The sequence below is a fragment of the Equus asinus genome, chromosome 13, assembly GCF_041296235.1.
Source record: "Equus asinus isolate D_3611 breed Donkey chromosome 13, EquAss-T2T_v2, whole genome shotgun sequence".
Taxonomy (NCBI): domain Eukaryota; kingdom Metazoa; phylum Chordata; class Mammalia; order Perissodactyla; family Equidae; genus Equus; species Equus asinus.
The window spans coordinates 28,877,733-28,893,296 of NC_091802.1; the positions used below are offsets into that span (position 1 = coordinate 28,877,733).

Below are 15,564 nucleotides of genomic sequence, written 5' to 3' on the forward strand. Positions count from 1 at the left end.
ACCACTCAACCATGGGGCTGGCCCTCAAATGGATGGAGGTTTTATATACTCTTAAATTTCCATATTTTAAAAATGAGTGTATATCTTATTATTAAAATTATAAAAAATATAAAGAGAAAGAAAGAATAGTTACAGTATTATGTTTATTAATATGTCTTTTGGTTCACAAAATAATGATTCATGCTTTAGTTCCAGAAAGCTGACTCTGATCTGGATTACATTCAATACAGGCTGGAATATGAAATCAAGACTAATCATCCTGATTCAGCAGGCGAGGTAATCTGCAAAATAAACGTCTTTTTAACAGAATATTTTTTAAAAGATTTTTCTGATAGTATTTCTAACAGTAGATTATAACAATTACATTATTAAGTACTGAATTTATAGAATCTTAACATCTTTTTGTGGTGGAAGCTTGGTCACAGCAAACTAGAGAGACTGTACCCCTAGTCAAGGAAATTTGTGGCTACTTTATTTTTAACCATTAAACAAGAATTATTGAGTCCAGAGGTACAAACCACTCTGGAAACCTCAGAAACTGAGAGAAGATAGATACCTCTAGGGTAGTGGTTGGGTAAGAGAGACATCTCTGTTTGAGTTGTTGCTTTCAGTTCTTTTGTTTATATACCCAGAAGTGGAACTGCCGGATCATAGAATTCTGTGTCAACTTTTGAGGAACTAGCTTTTTAAATACCTGTGTGGACTGAAAGAAAGAGTCTAGGTGATATTAGTGAAGGAATTTGTTCAGTAGTCAGCATGAGGAGTTCGAGCCCTGGGAAACAGTTCAGCAGAGTGCTCTGATGGAACTGCTCTGAGGTGTGTGCGTTTAAGCGCAACTTATATCTCTTTCACAAAATAGTGTACGTGCAGGGAAGAGGAAAGAAAAATTTACAGCTGGATTTCATATATGTCACAAAAGGGATAGGGTACATCTGGTCTTTTCTTTAGCTTATACATTAAAGGTAACGTAAGAATTCCTTGGTTACACATCAAACAAGTTCCGAGATGCTGATGTTATCTGTGTGGAGGGAGGCAAGAACCAGGTTGTTAATTATTCCCTCAATCTCTAAGAAATGCAGCTGTGGGGTAGGAGCTAGGTACCTTTCATCTTTTCCTGTAGCTGATGTCTCCAGCTGGCACCTTCAGTCATGAGGTGTGGAGTTGCAGGGTCATTTTGACACAGGCTGATGGTGGCGGGCATGGCTGCTTCACAGGACAGCATGGATTTTTTATTGTACTGATTTAAAGCCTATGCAGTTTGCTTGCTAGATTTGCCTGTTATACCAGGGAGAGGGGTCCCCCAAATCTGTCCACACCTGTAATATTTATCCAATAATTCTACTTTTTTGTATGATATTTGGGAAGAAAATCATGAACTTAATCTTTATGGATTTCACTGACATTAGTCCTAATGATTATATATGTATCAAGGAACAGGACAGTAAACAACCAGTTGCACTAATCTCTAATACCTTTACATGGTGTTAGTGGTAGTAAACATTGATTGAACATTACTATTTGCCAACCACTGTGGTGTGTGTGTGTGTATACTCACATCCACATATGTGTAATTTTGTTTAGTTGCATTATCCTCATTCTAGTATATTGTGATTTGGAGACTGTCAGTAATTCTACATAAAAATCAACATTTTTTAATAGAATCTATTTAGAGATAAAGATATGATAAACTATAAGCTTGTATTACCATATTTTTCACCTATATTTGTTTCAGAAAGATAGTTTTGTTTTATTTTACGAGCATTTTCCCTGTAGATTCTTTTTTTTTTTTTTTTTTTTGAGGAAGATTAGCCCTGAGCTAACTCCTGCCAATACTCCTCTTTTTGCTGAGGAAGACCGGCCCTGAGCTAACATCTGTGCCCATCTTCCTCTACTTTATACATGGGACGCCTACCACAGCATGGCTTTTTGCCAAGCGGTGTCATGTCTGCAGCTGGGATCCGAACCGGTGAACCCTGGGCCACGAAGAAGCGGAACGTGGGAACTTAACTGCTGCACTTCTGGGCCGGCCCCCACTTTGGATTCTTTTAAATTTAGTAACACGACTAATGGCACATTTCCTTTTGTTTCTTTCAAAAGACATAATTGAATTGAGCTTTTTGCTCATGTATTGGTTTTCTTTTTCCTCGTCACTAGCACTATTGGTAGCAGAGCACTTCTTGTATATTCTTATGCCCTATCATATCACCCACTTATAATAAAACTGTAAAATAAACTGAAGTGTTATAGGAACAAATTAAGGTGCAGCACAGTTTACAAACACCAATAAAAGAATGCAGTGGCTCCCAAGAAGTCATTCACTCAAACAAAACAGGCTGTGTACACAACAGTTTTTTCCTCTGTGGTGTGGTGCAAAGTCCTAAAATTGTGTTAGCCTGAACTAGTTGTTGCCATATCAATTTTATTAGATCCAGTTAATGTCACAAAAACATGTAGCATGGGTAATTGCCTAACTACCCTATCCTAACTCTTAGCTCTCTGGCTGTTTATTCCTTATGTTTGATTCACCAATTCTTCCTTTTCTTGGTTTAGGAGATTATCAAGGATTAGTTCTTGCCACATTTTTTTTCTATGAATTTGTATTTGGGGAATTCATCATCCTTTTGATTTATATGTACAAGTCTCAGAGCAATTCACTACCTAACTCCATTCTAGTTACCTAAAGATCATTTATACCTGCATGATTCACTGTCACCTCATAATCTTCTACCCTCAGACCAATTGTCCTCCCAACTTTAAAATTTTATTGTCAAATTAATTTTTATATATGATTTGAAAATTCACAGAAGTATAAAGCTAAAATTACAAATAATAATTCCTTGTTTCACGCTCTCCCACCCCCAAGAAGGCCTCCACTTTATTTCAGCATCTTCTCTTAATTACCTCTGTATTTCTAAATAGTATGCTTGTATTGCTATTTTTCCCCCATCTGAAATATCTATTGAATTCCTGGATATAGACTGTTCTAGTTCAAATCCAAGCATTGCATGGTGATCTCAGGCAAGTCAGTTAACCTCTCTGTACTTAGTTTCCTCGTTTGTAAAATGGATATTACACCCTACTTTGTAGGTTGAGAGAGAATAAAATTAGTTATATATATAATGTGTTTAGAACTGTTTGGTCCAGAGTATATGCTATATTTTAGCTGCTATTATTAATAATAACTTCCTATTATAGAAGATAGATTAAATACCTTACTCCCATATTTATCCCCATCTTCACAATTTCTGCATATATCCATATTCAGTGTTTGTTTATATTATTATGTCTTAGTCTGTTTGGGCTGCTGTAACAAAATACCACAAACTAGGGACTTTATAAACAACAGAAAGTTATTTTCACAGTTCTGGAGGCTGGAAGTCCAAGATCAAGGTGCCAGCATGGTCAGGTTAGGGTCTTCTGGGTTGCAGACTTTTGGTGGTGTTCTCACATGGCAGAAGGGGAAAATCTCTCTGGGGCCTCTATATCCGAGCGCTAATTCCATTCATGATGGTTCTGTACTCGTGATATAATCACCTCCCAAAGGTCCCGCCTCCTAATTCCATCACCTTGGGGATTAAGTTTCAGCAAATGAATTTTGGAGGGATACAGTCAGACCATAGCCATTATAACTCTGCAAGTATTACTTTTATCTAAATCACGTAGTATACTATGTTTGTTTTTCCTTTCTTAGACAACTTGTTTTTCTGGAGCTAATAATTGTTTTCTTTTTTTCCTTCAATTTACTGAGTTTTTCTGTGCAGTTATCATTAATTCATTCTCAGATTTTTCTAACAGACCTGTAAAACTCTTGTCAACATTGTCAGACATCACATGATCCGTAAATTAAATTTTCTTCCACATCCCTTCTGGTGCTGTGTATTTTCCTGCTCCAGTCTTACCTCCTGCTCTACAGGCCTCCTGTACGGCTGTTTCTGGGATTTCTTTACCATTATTTTGGTAATTCCCTTTGTTTTACTTCTAGTTTGGATCACAGGTTTCAGTCTTTCTTGGTTTATGTCTTTAATTGAGTGAAGCATATCCCTCAGAAGCTTCCTGAGGAAGAGTACACAAAAGGTTAACTTTTTGAGATGTCAGATGTTTGAAATTGAAATGTCTTTATTTAACCCTTATTTAATCCTTTAGTTGATGACTGGTTTGGTTGAGTATGGAATTCTAGATTAGAGATTATTTTCTCTTAATTTTAACATCACTGCATGGTAGTTTTCTAGCGTCTAGTGTTCCTGTTGAGAAATAGATGCCATTCTAATTCCTGACCCTTTGTGTGTGTCTTCCACCCTATTCTAACCTCTCTGCCTTCTGCGCCCATCCATCTCTCTTGGAACTTTCAGAATACTTTATCTATACTGTGAATTTTATAGTTATTGTATAAGTCTTTTCATTAATTGTGGTGTCACTTTGTGGGACCCTTTAAATCTGAAAACACATGAATCTAAAGTCTTATATAACTTTTCTTACATATTATATTAATAAGAAAAGAAGTTCTCTTTCATGGCCTTTCCTATTACTGAGATATTGGACTTCCTGGATCTATCCTCTATTTTTCTTATCTTTTCTTTCCAATTTTCGTTTTGGTGTTTTTCCCCCCTACTTTTTAAGATTTTTTTTTTTACTATATTTTCTAGTTTTCCTATAGAGATTTTTTATCCAATATAATCTACAGCATCTAGAAACATAATGGGAAATTTACCCCTGAAGGTAAAGGGACAGTTCTCAATGTCATTGCAGTGTAAACGAGTAGATACCCCAAAAGGCATCTTAAATATGTACTATTCCTTTATTTACCAGACTGCACATTTGGTATCATCTATTATTTCTTTACCCATATCAAACATACCAACTAAGTTCTCCTAACTTTTTCATGATGTCTCTCTTCTGTCCTTCCCTGCTTCTACTGCTCGTGCCATAGGTCTTGATCACTCCTTGCAGAATGATTTTAAGACTTTAAGTTAGATTTTCTGTTCTTATTGCTTCCTGTTAGAATCATCTTTATTTACCATTTCCATCATCAAAAGCTTAGAGAAAAATCTCCAAGGAAGAGGGGAGTAGAGGGCCACAAACTGAGCCCCTGCCCATAGCCATGAGGTAGGTCCATAGGGGGAGGAAACAACATTAATAGAGGTAGTGTTAGGGGCTGAGTAAGGATGAGAATGTCCATAAATGTTTTCATTTGGGATGAAAAGCCAGGAAAATGGACTTTCTACTAGATGGGTTCTGTCTTCTCAGTAAAGCAGTTGGTGAGGTCTTGTGCCAAGAAGGAATGGATGGGAAGTGGAGGGAGTGGAGAAAGTTTGGAATAGCTAGTACTGGAGGGTTTGCTAAGGAACCGTCAGGGAATGAAAAGAATTACCAAGTGGCAGAAAGGACCCAGTTGAAATGTCTTTTATGGAATAGTGGTTATTTATATTCCAAAATGAATTTGAAAAGCCAATGTAATTTATAAATATAGTTGCTTGAGTTGGGATGAATTTTGTGTGGTTAGGTCAGTGAGTTGGCATTTATACATACTTTAGCCCCATGACAGTGTGTTTAAGAATTTTATGATAAGTGGTTTCAAGTTGTCTTATTCTTTAAGAACAAATCAAAATACTTCCTTTAATCATCTTCTGAATAGCATTTAGAATTGTATTTTAAGAATACTGTGTAATTAATTATTTTGAACTGTGCATCAAATGTTATGTATCTAAAGTGACCTTATTTGCTGTTTAATATTGCTTTTTTTTTGTGGGCTATTTCTGTACCTAGGCTTTAAATTCCTTGAGAATAGGATCTAGGTCTTATACTTCTCTTTTTCTTCCCCTCCTCCCATCGTCTTTCACACAGTTGCATAATTAAAAACTCAGTGTTTGATTAAATGGATGGTAGAATGTGTTGTATATATTTTAATTCTTAAAAGAATCTTAATTTTTCCTTTTCTCAATTTAATATATATTAATTTTTTTCCTGTTCTAGAAAAATCCAGTTACACTCTTAAAGGAATTGTCGGCAATAAAGTCTCGATACCAAACTTTGCAGGCACGCTTTAAACCAGTTGCTATTGAGCAGAAGGAGACTAAGAGCCGAATTTGTGCTACTTTCAATAAGACTATGACCATGATACAGGAACTACAAAAGCAAACAGACCTGGAGGTAATGCATTCAATTGATAAGTTGGATTTGTAGAGTTTTAATTCCGTGTCACTTTCAAAGATAAATCCCCAGTAAATTTCACTTTGAAATTCAGCAGTTTGAACTGTTGATAGAAATGAGATTTTCTTGATTTCCTGAAATATAGCTCTTATCTCCTTTTATTTTAAAATGAGCTTGTCGACTTGACATCATTAATGAAGAGGTGTGCTGTCTTGGATTATGTAGCCATGGCAGAAGAGAAAACTTACTAGTGACAGTGAGGAATCTGGAAAGCATCTATACCAGTGATTTTTTCTTAAGTCTCCTTTCATTCAATTGGGTTGGTGGGCTTGGGTAAGTCTGACCTTCATTCTCTCCTTCTATTCCCCATCCACTTCTCATTTAGTGTAAGAATCCTTGTAATTGTGAGCCTGTATCACTGATGTGTAAAACTCTTATATGTTGCAGTAGAATAAAGAATATGAGCTGCTGACTTAGGCACTAAAATCTTGAACAGCCAACTGAAGGATTTGGTAGCATTTTCGTTTACTGTTAAGGCAAAGTTGGGGGCTTTTGAAGAAAAGACAGCCTATACGTAGATGAAATCATAGAGTAGAACTTAATTATCTGGACAAAAGATGGTCAATAGGTTTTTATCTCTGGTGCCAACTCCAGTTGATTAACTGGTAATAGCTGCTTAGAGCTGTGTCTGGGCACGACAGAAAAGCTATCTGCTATGGGCATGCTGCTAGCGGCAGCATACGTGGTATTTATTTGCCAACTCTGAACTAAATTATGGCTTAAGATACTTGAATTATGGGCTTGTAGCTAGAGTAAATCTCAAAGCTTGACTACCCAGGTCAATTTCATCAAGAATTTTTTATATTGCCTATGGAAGAAAAGAGAACAATACCTGGTTAAAATTATAAAATGATACCTTAGATGTATCTGTTATGTCACAGGGAGATGAATAGTGGAGGAGGGAAGAACAATTAAAAAGGGCACAGAGGGAATAAAGAGGAGGAATTTAAAACAGTAAGAGTGGTGTCACATGCTAATAAATAAAATGCAAAAAAAGTATGTATATGATAACCTTTTATAAATATAACTCAAATCACCTATTCTTCATTGTATGTGATCAGAGCCTGACAATAGAAGCACATAAACTTGTTCTTTTTGTTGTTCTTGTTTGTTTTTTGAGGAAGATTAGCTCTGAGCTAACTACTGCCAGTCCTCTTCTTTTTGCTGAGGAAGCCTGGCCCTGAGCTAACATCATGCCCATCTTCCTCTACTTTATATGTGGGACGCCCACCACAGCATAGCTTTTGCCAAGCGGTGCCATGTCCGCACTCGGGATCCGAACCGGTGAACCCTGGGCCGCCGAGACGCGGAACGTGCAAACTTAATCACTGCGCCACTGGGGCGGCCCCTAAACTTCTTCTTAGGAAGCAAATCTTGAAGAGAGATTAAGTGTACTTCTGGATGTACGTATCAACATATATGCATAGAAATCCATAAATTTATTGAAGCACAGAATAAATTTGAGTGAGTGAACAAACAGAAAAATGATATTTTGAATATTTACTAAAAATTGTCCTTGCTGGATACAATAAATAGATGGTATATTTCTGACTGAGATTACAAAGTGGTACAGAAAAATAGTTATGATAGTGATAGAGGATTTCAGTCATTTGAACATCTGTAAAGGTCTTTAGTTAAAAGAAGAAATATCTGAAATGAGCAATAATTATATCAAAGGTAGAAAGCTCAGGAAGTTTTCACTTTGGATCGGATAATAACAAAGATAAATGACTAAAAGGTAGATTATAAACCTTGAAAAAGGAGATCATCTTTTAGAATCAATGATAGCCAACTTGCGAAATGCTGGATATAGTGGGTCTCATACTTACTAGTTTATTTTATTGCTTATTTTTATTTTTTAAATTATTTTTATTTTTTATTATTATTTTTATTTATTTATTTTTTTGAGGAAGATTAGCCCTGAGCTAACTACTGCCAGTCCTCCTCTTTTTGCTGAGGAAGACTGGCCCTGAGCTAACATCCATGCCCATCGTCCTCTACTTTATACATGGGATGCCTACCACATGGCATGGCTTTTGCCACGCGGTGCCATCTCCACACCCGGGATCTGAACCAGTGAACCCTGGGCCTCAGAGAAGCGGAACGTGTGAACTTAACCCCTGTGCCACTGGGCTGGCTCCTCGTACATACTAGTTTAAAAATGAGATAGTAGGGGGCTAGCCCCATGGTCAAGTGGTTAAGTTCGAGTGCTCTGATTCAGCGGCCCAGGGTTTTGAGGGTTCAAATCCTGGGCGCGGACATGGCACCACTCATCAGGCCATGCTGAGGTGGCATCCCACGTGCCACAACTATAAGGACCCACAGCTAAAATGTGCAGCTATGTGCTGGGGGGATTTGGAGAGAAAAAAAAAAAGAAGATTGGCAACAGTTGTTAGCTCAGGTGCCAACCTTTCAAAAAAGAAAAAAAGAGATAGTAGAAAGTTCAGAGAAAATTTTTGATTGAAATGTGGAAGCAAAGGGATGGCATCTGTAGAGAGTTATATAACCAAAAACAGTTCTATGAGCCCAGAATTTAAAGGACATGTAAGGTAGACCTTGTAAAGGAATTTTAAGTATAAAAAGATAGGTATATCAGTCATAGGGATAGACCTGTGAGAATAATCACGAAAGCTAAAAGCTAGATTGAGCTGAGGCTTCTGAAATTTTCTAAAATAACCAAAAGGGTCTTTAAAGTTATTTTAGGAACATAAAAAACAAGAAAGGGATACGTCTACTTAGGGCAAAGGGTGCTTTCTTTATAGACAACAGAAAGCAAACAGAAAGTAAAACTGTGGCCCAGTGCGTATTGGTTAAATTCGTGAGCTCTGCTTTGGCAGCTGAAGGTTCCCAGGTTCAGATCTCGGACGTGGACCTACACACTGCTCATCAAGCCATGCTGTGGCAGTGTCCCACATACGAAATACAGGAAGACTGGCACAGATGTTAGGTCAGGGATAATCTTCCTCACCAAAAAAATTTAAAAATTAAAAAAATCCCTGTTTGGGAGCAGCCCAGTGGCGTAGTGATTAAGTTCGTGTACTCTGCTTCAGCAGCCCGGGGTTTGTGGGTTTGGTTCTTGGGCCCGGACCTACACATCACTTGTCAAGCCATTCTGAGGCAGCATCCCATATATAAAGTAGAGGAAGATCAGCACAGATGTTAGCTGAGGGCCAATCTTCCTCATAAAACAACAACAACAAAAAAGAAAGTAAAACTGTTCAGGTATTATCTTGCTATAATCTTTATCAAGGTGGGTAGTTTTTTATTTGGAAGGGTAGAAAATATATTTGAATTGATAATATTTAAAAAGAACACTTGAATTGATAATATAAAAAAATAAAAAGGGAGATGAGAACAGAAAAGGACATGGAAGGAAGGGAATACATATTAGTTTCCTCATCTTTTTAGTTGATACTAAGACATTGAGGTTTTAAATATACTTAATTATAAAGGTGACCACTAAAAGACAAAAAAGAGGACTGAATTTGTACCAAAATAAAAAATAGTGAAACAAACCCCCAAAACAAAAATCTAGCAATAAATAGAAAATTAAAAAGGCATTAAAAATAGAATGCGACATTCTATTGATGCTCCAAAACGTTTGTATTAAAGATTTTAGGCTGGTAAATTCCTGGAAAAATTCCTTGAGGTTTATTAAACAGATGGTTTGAAATCTCTTGAACAGTGATCACAAAGAGTGACATGGATTCATGGAGAACAAAGTCTTGCCAGAGTAATATCATTTCCTGTTTTTGAGATAGAAGAGGGGAATTCTGTAACTATTTGGGTTGCAATAAGGCATATAATTTTCATTTTATCTATGAACATTTTGGGCACATGTTGGCTTGGTCAGCCAAAGCAGCTGGGCTGTATAATAGCCACATGTGGCTATGTAAATTAAAATTTGTTAAAATTTAAAGTAATTAAATAAAATAAAAAATTCAGTTCTTCATGTACTGATTGGACAGTGCAGATATAGAGTATTTCCAGCATCACATAAAGTTCTATTGGACAGTGCTGCCCCAGAGATTCTGATTCTGTAGGTATGGGGTGTTCTAGATTTGGCAGTCTCTCTAGAGATGACCTATATAGTTAGGCAGATTTGTAACTATTTGAGTGATTCTTCAGTTTGTACTTCCTGTTACTCCCCATATAACCCTTTGTTTCAGCCAGGCTGCTTGTTGTTCTGTGAACGTCCCTTACAGCTTCCCTTCAGCTTCTCTTCTTCCCTTTGCTTTTGCTCCTACCTGCTTTTGGTGGATACTGTTGGTTGGTTATTTTCTCAGCATCTGTTCTCCTTTCCTGCCTAACAGAGTACTGACTTTGAGATGTGTGCCATCCCTCATGGCCTCATGCCTGATGTAAAGTTGGCACTATCCTCAGCTTCAGAGATGTACCTGATTGGCAAGGGGGATATTTTTTAAATTATTATTGTGGTCATAATAGCTTATAACGGTGAGATTTCAGTTGTACATTATTGTTTGTCATACACCATATAAGTATGCCCCTTTAACTCTTGTGCCCACCCTCCACCAGCAAGGGGAATATTTTACTTTGACTAACATTGGTTCAGGAATGGGTTTATAACCCAAATGACATGTGAGGAGGCAAAGTCTGGAAGTAGGGAATTAGGAAGAGTTTCCTCACTGCTGAGAGATCCCTGGAAAGAGAAAATTTCTTTTCTTCTTCTAAACATTGTGTGTAGATGTGATGCCTAGCACAGCTAGAGCCATTTTCCTGTCAGCTTGAGGATAAAGACACCATCAAGGATATTGAGTTGTGAGATGGGAAGAAAAAGTCCTTACATTGTTGAGCTGCTTAATAGAGCAGCCTTGAAGTTTTCCCTTCTTTTGTATTTACTGTATAATAATAATGTTTTCTTATTTATTCATTTTGAAATCTGTTAACTTGCAGCCAAAAGCATCTTAATTATCCTTTAAAATTTAGCCTAAGTCTCTCTACTTCTTAGGAAACTTACAGACTATTTTTGTTCACATTTGTTTCTCAAAATACTTTTAGAATACAGCATTCAAATGCGACTTCTTTGATTCTGTTAAATTCCATTCCTTAAATTATTTGATTTCTTGGTCTTATTTCAACTTAATTGCAAGTTCTTTGGAAGCTCAAACATCAAAGTACCTTGTATATAGATAACCAAATATCTATTTTTTCCCTACCTTCCTAAATTTGTGATCACATACATACATAGTATGAGCTTATGGAAACATTTATTGGTGTGACAAAGCAGAAGTTAACTAAATTAATTTAACAATCTTTAAAGGTTTTTGAAATAAAGATTTTGTCATTTGTTTTCTAGCTATCACCACTGACTGAAGAAGAGAAAACTGCAGCTGAGCAATTAAAATCTCACATATCAGATTTATGAAGCAATGGACTTGCAGAAGGGAACTCTAATGGAGAAAAGATTAATTCCAGAGAGACTGAGGAAGATGTCTTGTTAGCACTTGATAACCAGAGGTGGGGGGTTGGTGAAGGAGGAGGGGATTTGGCCTGGGTGACTGCATAGTGTGCCTCTCACAAGAGAGGGAAGTATAAGAAGAGAGTAGATATTATATTAATAATTAGACAAACGGATGGAATGGAAATAAAGGGATTTAAAAAATATATGCACATATTCTCAGTCTTACAATGCAAGGAAGTCTCAATACTATTTTGCCTTTGTTTTTGTATAATTAGGATAACATAGATGTCCTGGCCTACTGTAAAAGAATGTTTGTGTACTATCAGTCAGTCAGATGTGAATGAGCATGCTTTGGAAATTATAGAAAAAATACTTGTATTATATTATACATTATATATGTATATAATTTTATTTGTGAAAATTTTCCTTGCAAATGGACTCACATTATCGGTGCAACTAATATGTGACCTATAGTCTCCTACAAAATCTAACTTTAAGGGCTGGCCCAGTGTTGTATTGATTAAATTTGCGTGCTCTGCTTTGGCAGCCTAGGATTCCCTGGCCTGGATCTCAGGCGCAGACCTACACACCACTCCTCAAGCCATGCTGTGGTGGTGTCCCTCATAGAAAATAGAGGAAGATTGGCACAGATATTGGCTCAGGGCCAATCTTCCTCACCAAAAAATAAAAACCCCAAAAACCTAACTTTAGTAATAAGCTGGCTTTTCCAAGACAGCCTCACGTTTATTTTGTTCTTATTCCTTCTGCCTGCTAATGTTGACCAGCATGAGCTCTACTTTCAAATGCTGTTTTAGATGGTCCCTGTTGTATTTCAATACTACCTTTGTTCTCTTTCAGCCTATATTACTATAGTTGTTCATTCAATATGAAAGGTAAGAAACTGAAATCAGAGGAGCACTGGTTGCCGGTTTGTGTGTGTGTGTGAATTTCCCTATTTATTTTGAATAACTATCGCAATAAGGTAATTATTCAAAGTATGGACAGATCTTGATACAAAGATGTTAATCAGAGTTATTTATAACAGCAACACACATACACATTCAGCTAATGCTATGTAAATAGGAAAGGAAATCATGGTCTATCTATACAATAAGAGGTTAAGTTGCCAATAAATTATTATTGTTAATGTTTTGGGAAATGCTGAAGCTATGCTAAATGGGGGAGAAGAGAAGCAGATAATGCAATTTTGTAGTTAAGGTTGGGCTTTGGAGTCATACCTGAGATGTAAATAGGCGGTTTTAAATTCTAGCTGTGTGACCTTGAGCAAATTATTTAACTTCTCGTTGGAAGCACAATGAGATGGTAAAGTGTCTGGGTTTGATATTTAGTAATCCTTCAATAAATAATATTTCCATATATGTAATAAAATATGAAGCATTGAAAAGACTAGGAAAAATGCATCAAATTTTAGTTCTGCAAGTTATAGAATTATACTTTTATATAATTAAGGAAATTTTTGTCATGAGTGTGTTATTTGTCCATTAACAAATTTATAACAGCTGACAAACTGGTTTGGGAGAGTAGCTTCAATTAAAATTGTCCTGTCTAATTGGGAACTAGAACAGAACAGAAAGCTCCCCTTTTTTAAATTACAGAAAAATAAGTCATACCTTAGTAGCATATTTTCTTTAGTACTTAGGCAATTAATAGTAAGGAAGTCCCTGTTGTGGGATGGCTTTGGGATATGATATTGATTGGTGGGATTGAAAAATGGTAGTATCATGAGGTCATAAAATGTTCATAGTGTTAAAGTGGTTTTGCTTTCAATAGGGAAAAAAACTAGATTGTACTGTTTTACCTTCCTTCTCAGTCATCTTCTAAATGTTGGTTCTTTCCCTTGTCCCCCTTAAAACTGTTCTCTATGCACTTCTTTATATATCCATTTGTTTCTCAAACTTCACCTATTGCCTCTTTGTGGGTAATTCCCAAATATAACTCTTGCACTAGATCTAGGTCCATATTGCCAATAAAAATATTTACCTGACCATTCAAAATTGAACACGTCCAGAATACTTACTGATTTTATTTTGTTAATGGCCACTATTGTGTTAGCTGGAATTAAAAAATTTGCATCCCTTTCTTTATCTTCTTGGTTGATAAAATCTGTAATTCTCTCTCTGAAATTTTCAGTTTCCAACCTCCACTTTATCTTTACTCTTACTACTCTAATTTAGAGCTTTTATTTCTCATCTGGATAATTGTTTTCTCTTATATGACTATAGTGTTCTTATATTCTTAGCTGTAAGTAATAAAAATTAATTTTAATTAAGTTGTATTTTAATGCAACTTTAAGAAATTAAAAAATACGTGTGCCTAATTTCTCCAGAAGTAATCTGCAAACAATGTCTTCAGATGTTTCTACATGTATACAAGATTTTTTTTTTTTTAACAAAAATCGGCTGATACCATACATTGTACTGCAGCTGCACTTAGTCTTTTTCATTTTAAATATATTTTGGATGTCTTCATGTCACACATCTGCCATTCTTTTGAACAGCTGAAATCCAATATATGGGTGTTCCATTATTTTTACCAGTATCTTATTGATAGTCTTTGTCCTAATAGACAAGTTAGGAGATCTGTCTGGGGGCGTGGGGGGAAGGGAGGAGGGCCGTAAAGTCAGCCGTTAAGGAATTCTGATGGAGCAGATTACAGGCTTCCCAACTCCATAGTGTAGTTTAGCATCCTACCAAATTCTTTTCTGCTTGTTAGCCAGAATCTGACTTTGTGCTTGCAACCAATGTCCCCTCATTAGTTATACAGGTTTTCTAATTTTTCACTATTGTGAAATATTGCAATAAATCCTTAAATATTTTTGGGTTCTTGGGCAAATATATCTAGCTGTACAGGAACCTATTTTAATATTTATCATATATATTTTAATTTGTCTTGTTTTCTACTAAACCGGGTTGCAGAGACCACTTCTCACTACTCTTTGAATCCCAAGTACAGTACTGTGTTCCATAAATAACTTTTTAAATTGAGGTAAAATTCACATAACATAAAAATTAACCATTTAACATTATTAAAGGGTACAATTAAGGGCATCTTAGTACAAACGGTGTTGTCCTACCATCACTTCATTGTAGTTCCAAGACCATGGATAACTTTTCGTGAAAGAATTTTTCAGTCACAGATTAATATTCCTAATATATATCTTTGTCCATGGCTCACAGTTTAAAAAAAATTGTTACCCACTACTTCTAAGAAAGTACAAATGCCTGATCTTCAAGAACTAATTTCTAGATTCTTGTTGATTCTCTGCCTGTGCACTCTAGGTCGGGTTAAGTGTAGTAGTGTGCAACACACCAGAAAAGAAAAATTAAGTTCAAATTAAGAATTTGATGTAAGTTCTTTGTCTCACAGCTTCAATTCCTGCAATCTTTAAACATCTCTTATGCCATAAAATTGTAGAAAGCAGACGCCAATATAGGAAAGCTGAATACAGCCGATACCCTTTTGCACTTTCCGTAGTTCCACGGCAACAGCTCACTTCCAGCGGCAAGAAATGCAGTGTGGGGTATCGGTCTGACGTCTACACAGTCTGTGGTCTCTTCCTCCCACCCCCAAAATAAGAAACTGCACCGGTCTAGGCTTCAGTCTGGAACTTTGCTTGGGTTGGTGGGGCGGAAGTCTTAAAAACCGGAGAATCTGGGCTTCCTCCCAGAGAAAGAACCACGAGCCAAGAATCCTTTGCACCACGGTTTCTCAAAGTGCGGGCCACAGCACAGTGCTTGTTGAAAATGTGGATTTCATGGGGCCCCACCCTAGAACCACAGAGTCCGAATACCTAGGGGTGTGGCTCCGGAGTCAGCGTTTTCCATAAGCACTCCAGGTGGCTCCAGTCTTCGGCGCGCGAAAGTTTGAGAGAGCTGAAGCACCGCCCATCCCCTGAAGCGTGGGGGACGCAGCGA

The 15,564-nt window shown here is 36.7% G+C and overlaps 1 protein-coding gene across 5 annotated transcripts in view; it reads left to right on the forward strand.

Moving 5' to 3' along the window:
- Positions 1 to 13,978, forward strand: part of SKA2 (spindle and kinetochore associated complex subunit 2) — a 29,100-nt gene extending 15,122 nt beyond the window's left edge. For 2 of the 5 annotated variants that reach the window (XM_014826746.3, XM_044745158.2), the window contains exons 2-4: positions 190 to 276; positions 5,971 to 6,147; positions 11,525 to 13,978. In XM_014826746.3, the coding sequence (XP_014682232.2) occupies positions 190 to 276; positions 5,971 to 6,147; positions 11,525 to 11,593 (333 nt within the window). In that variant the 3' untranslated portion in view covers positions 11,594 to 13,978. Of the gene's footprint in view, positions 1 to 189; positions 277 to 5,970; positions 6,148 to 6,320; positions 6,481 to 11,524 lie in introns of all 5 variants that reach the window. The other 3 variants (XR_011493749.1, XR_011493748.1, XM_044745159.2) reach the window with 3 other exon arrangements.
- The last annotated feature ends 1,586 nt before the right edge of the window (positions 13,979 to 15,564 follow it).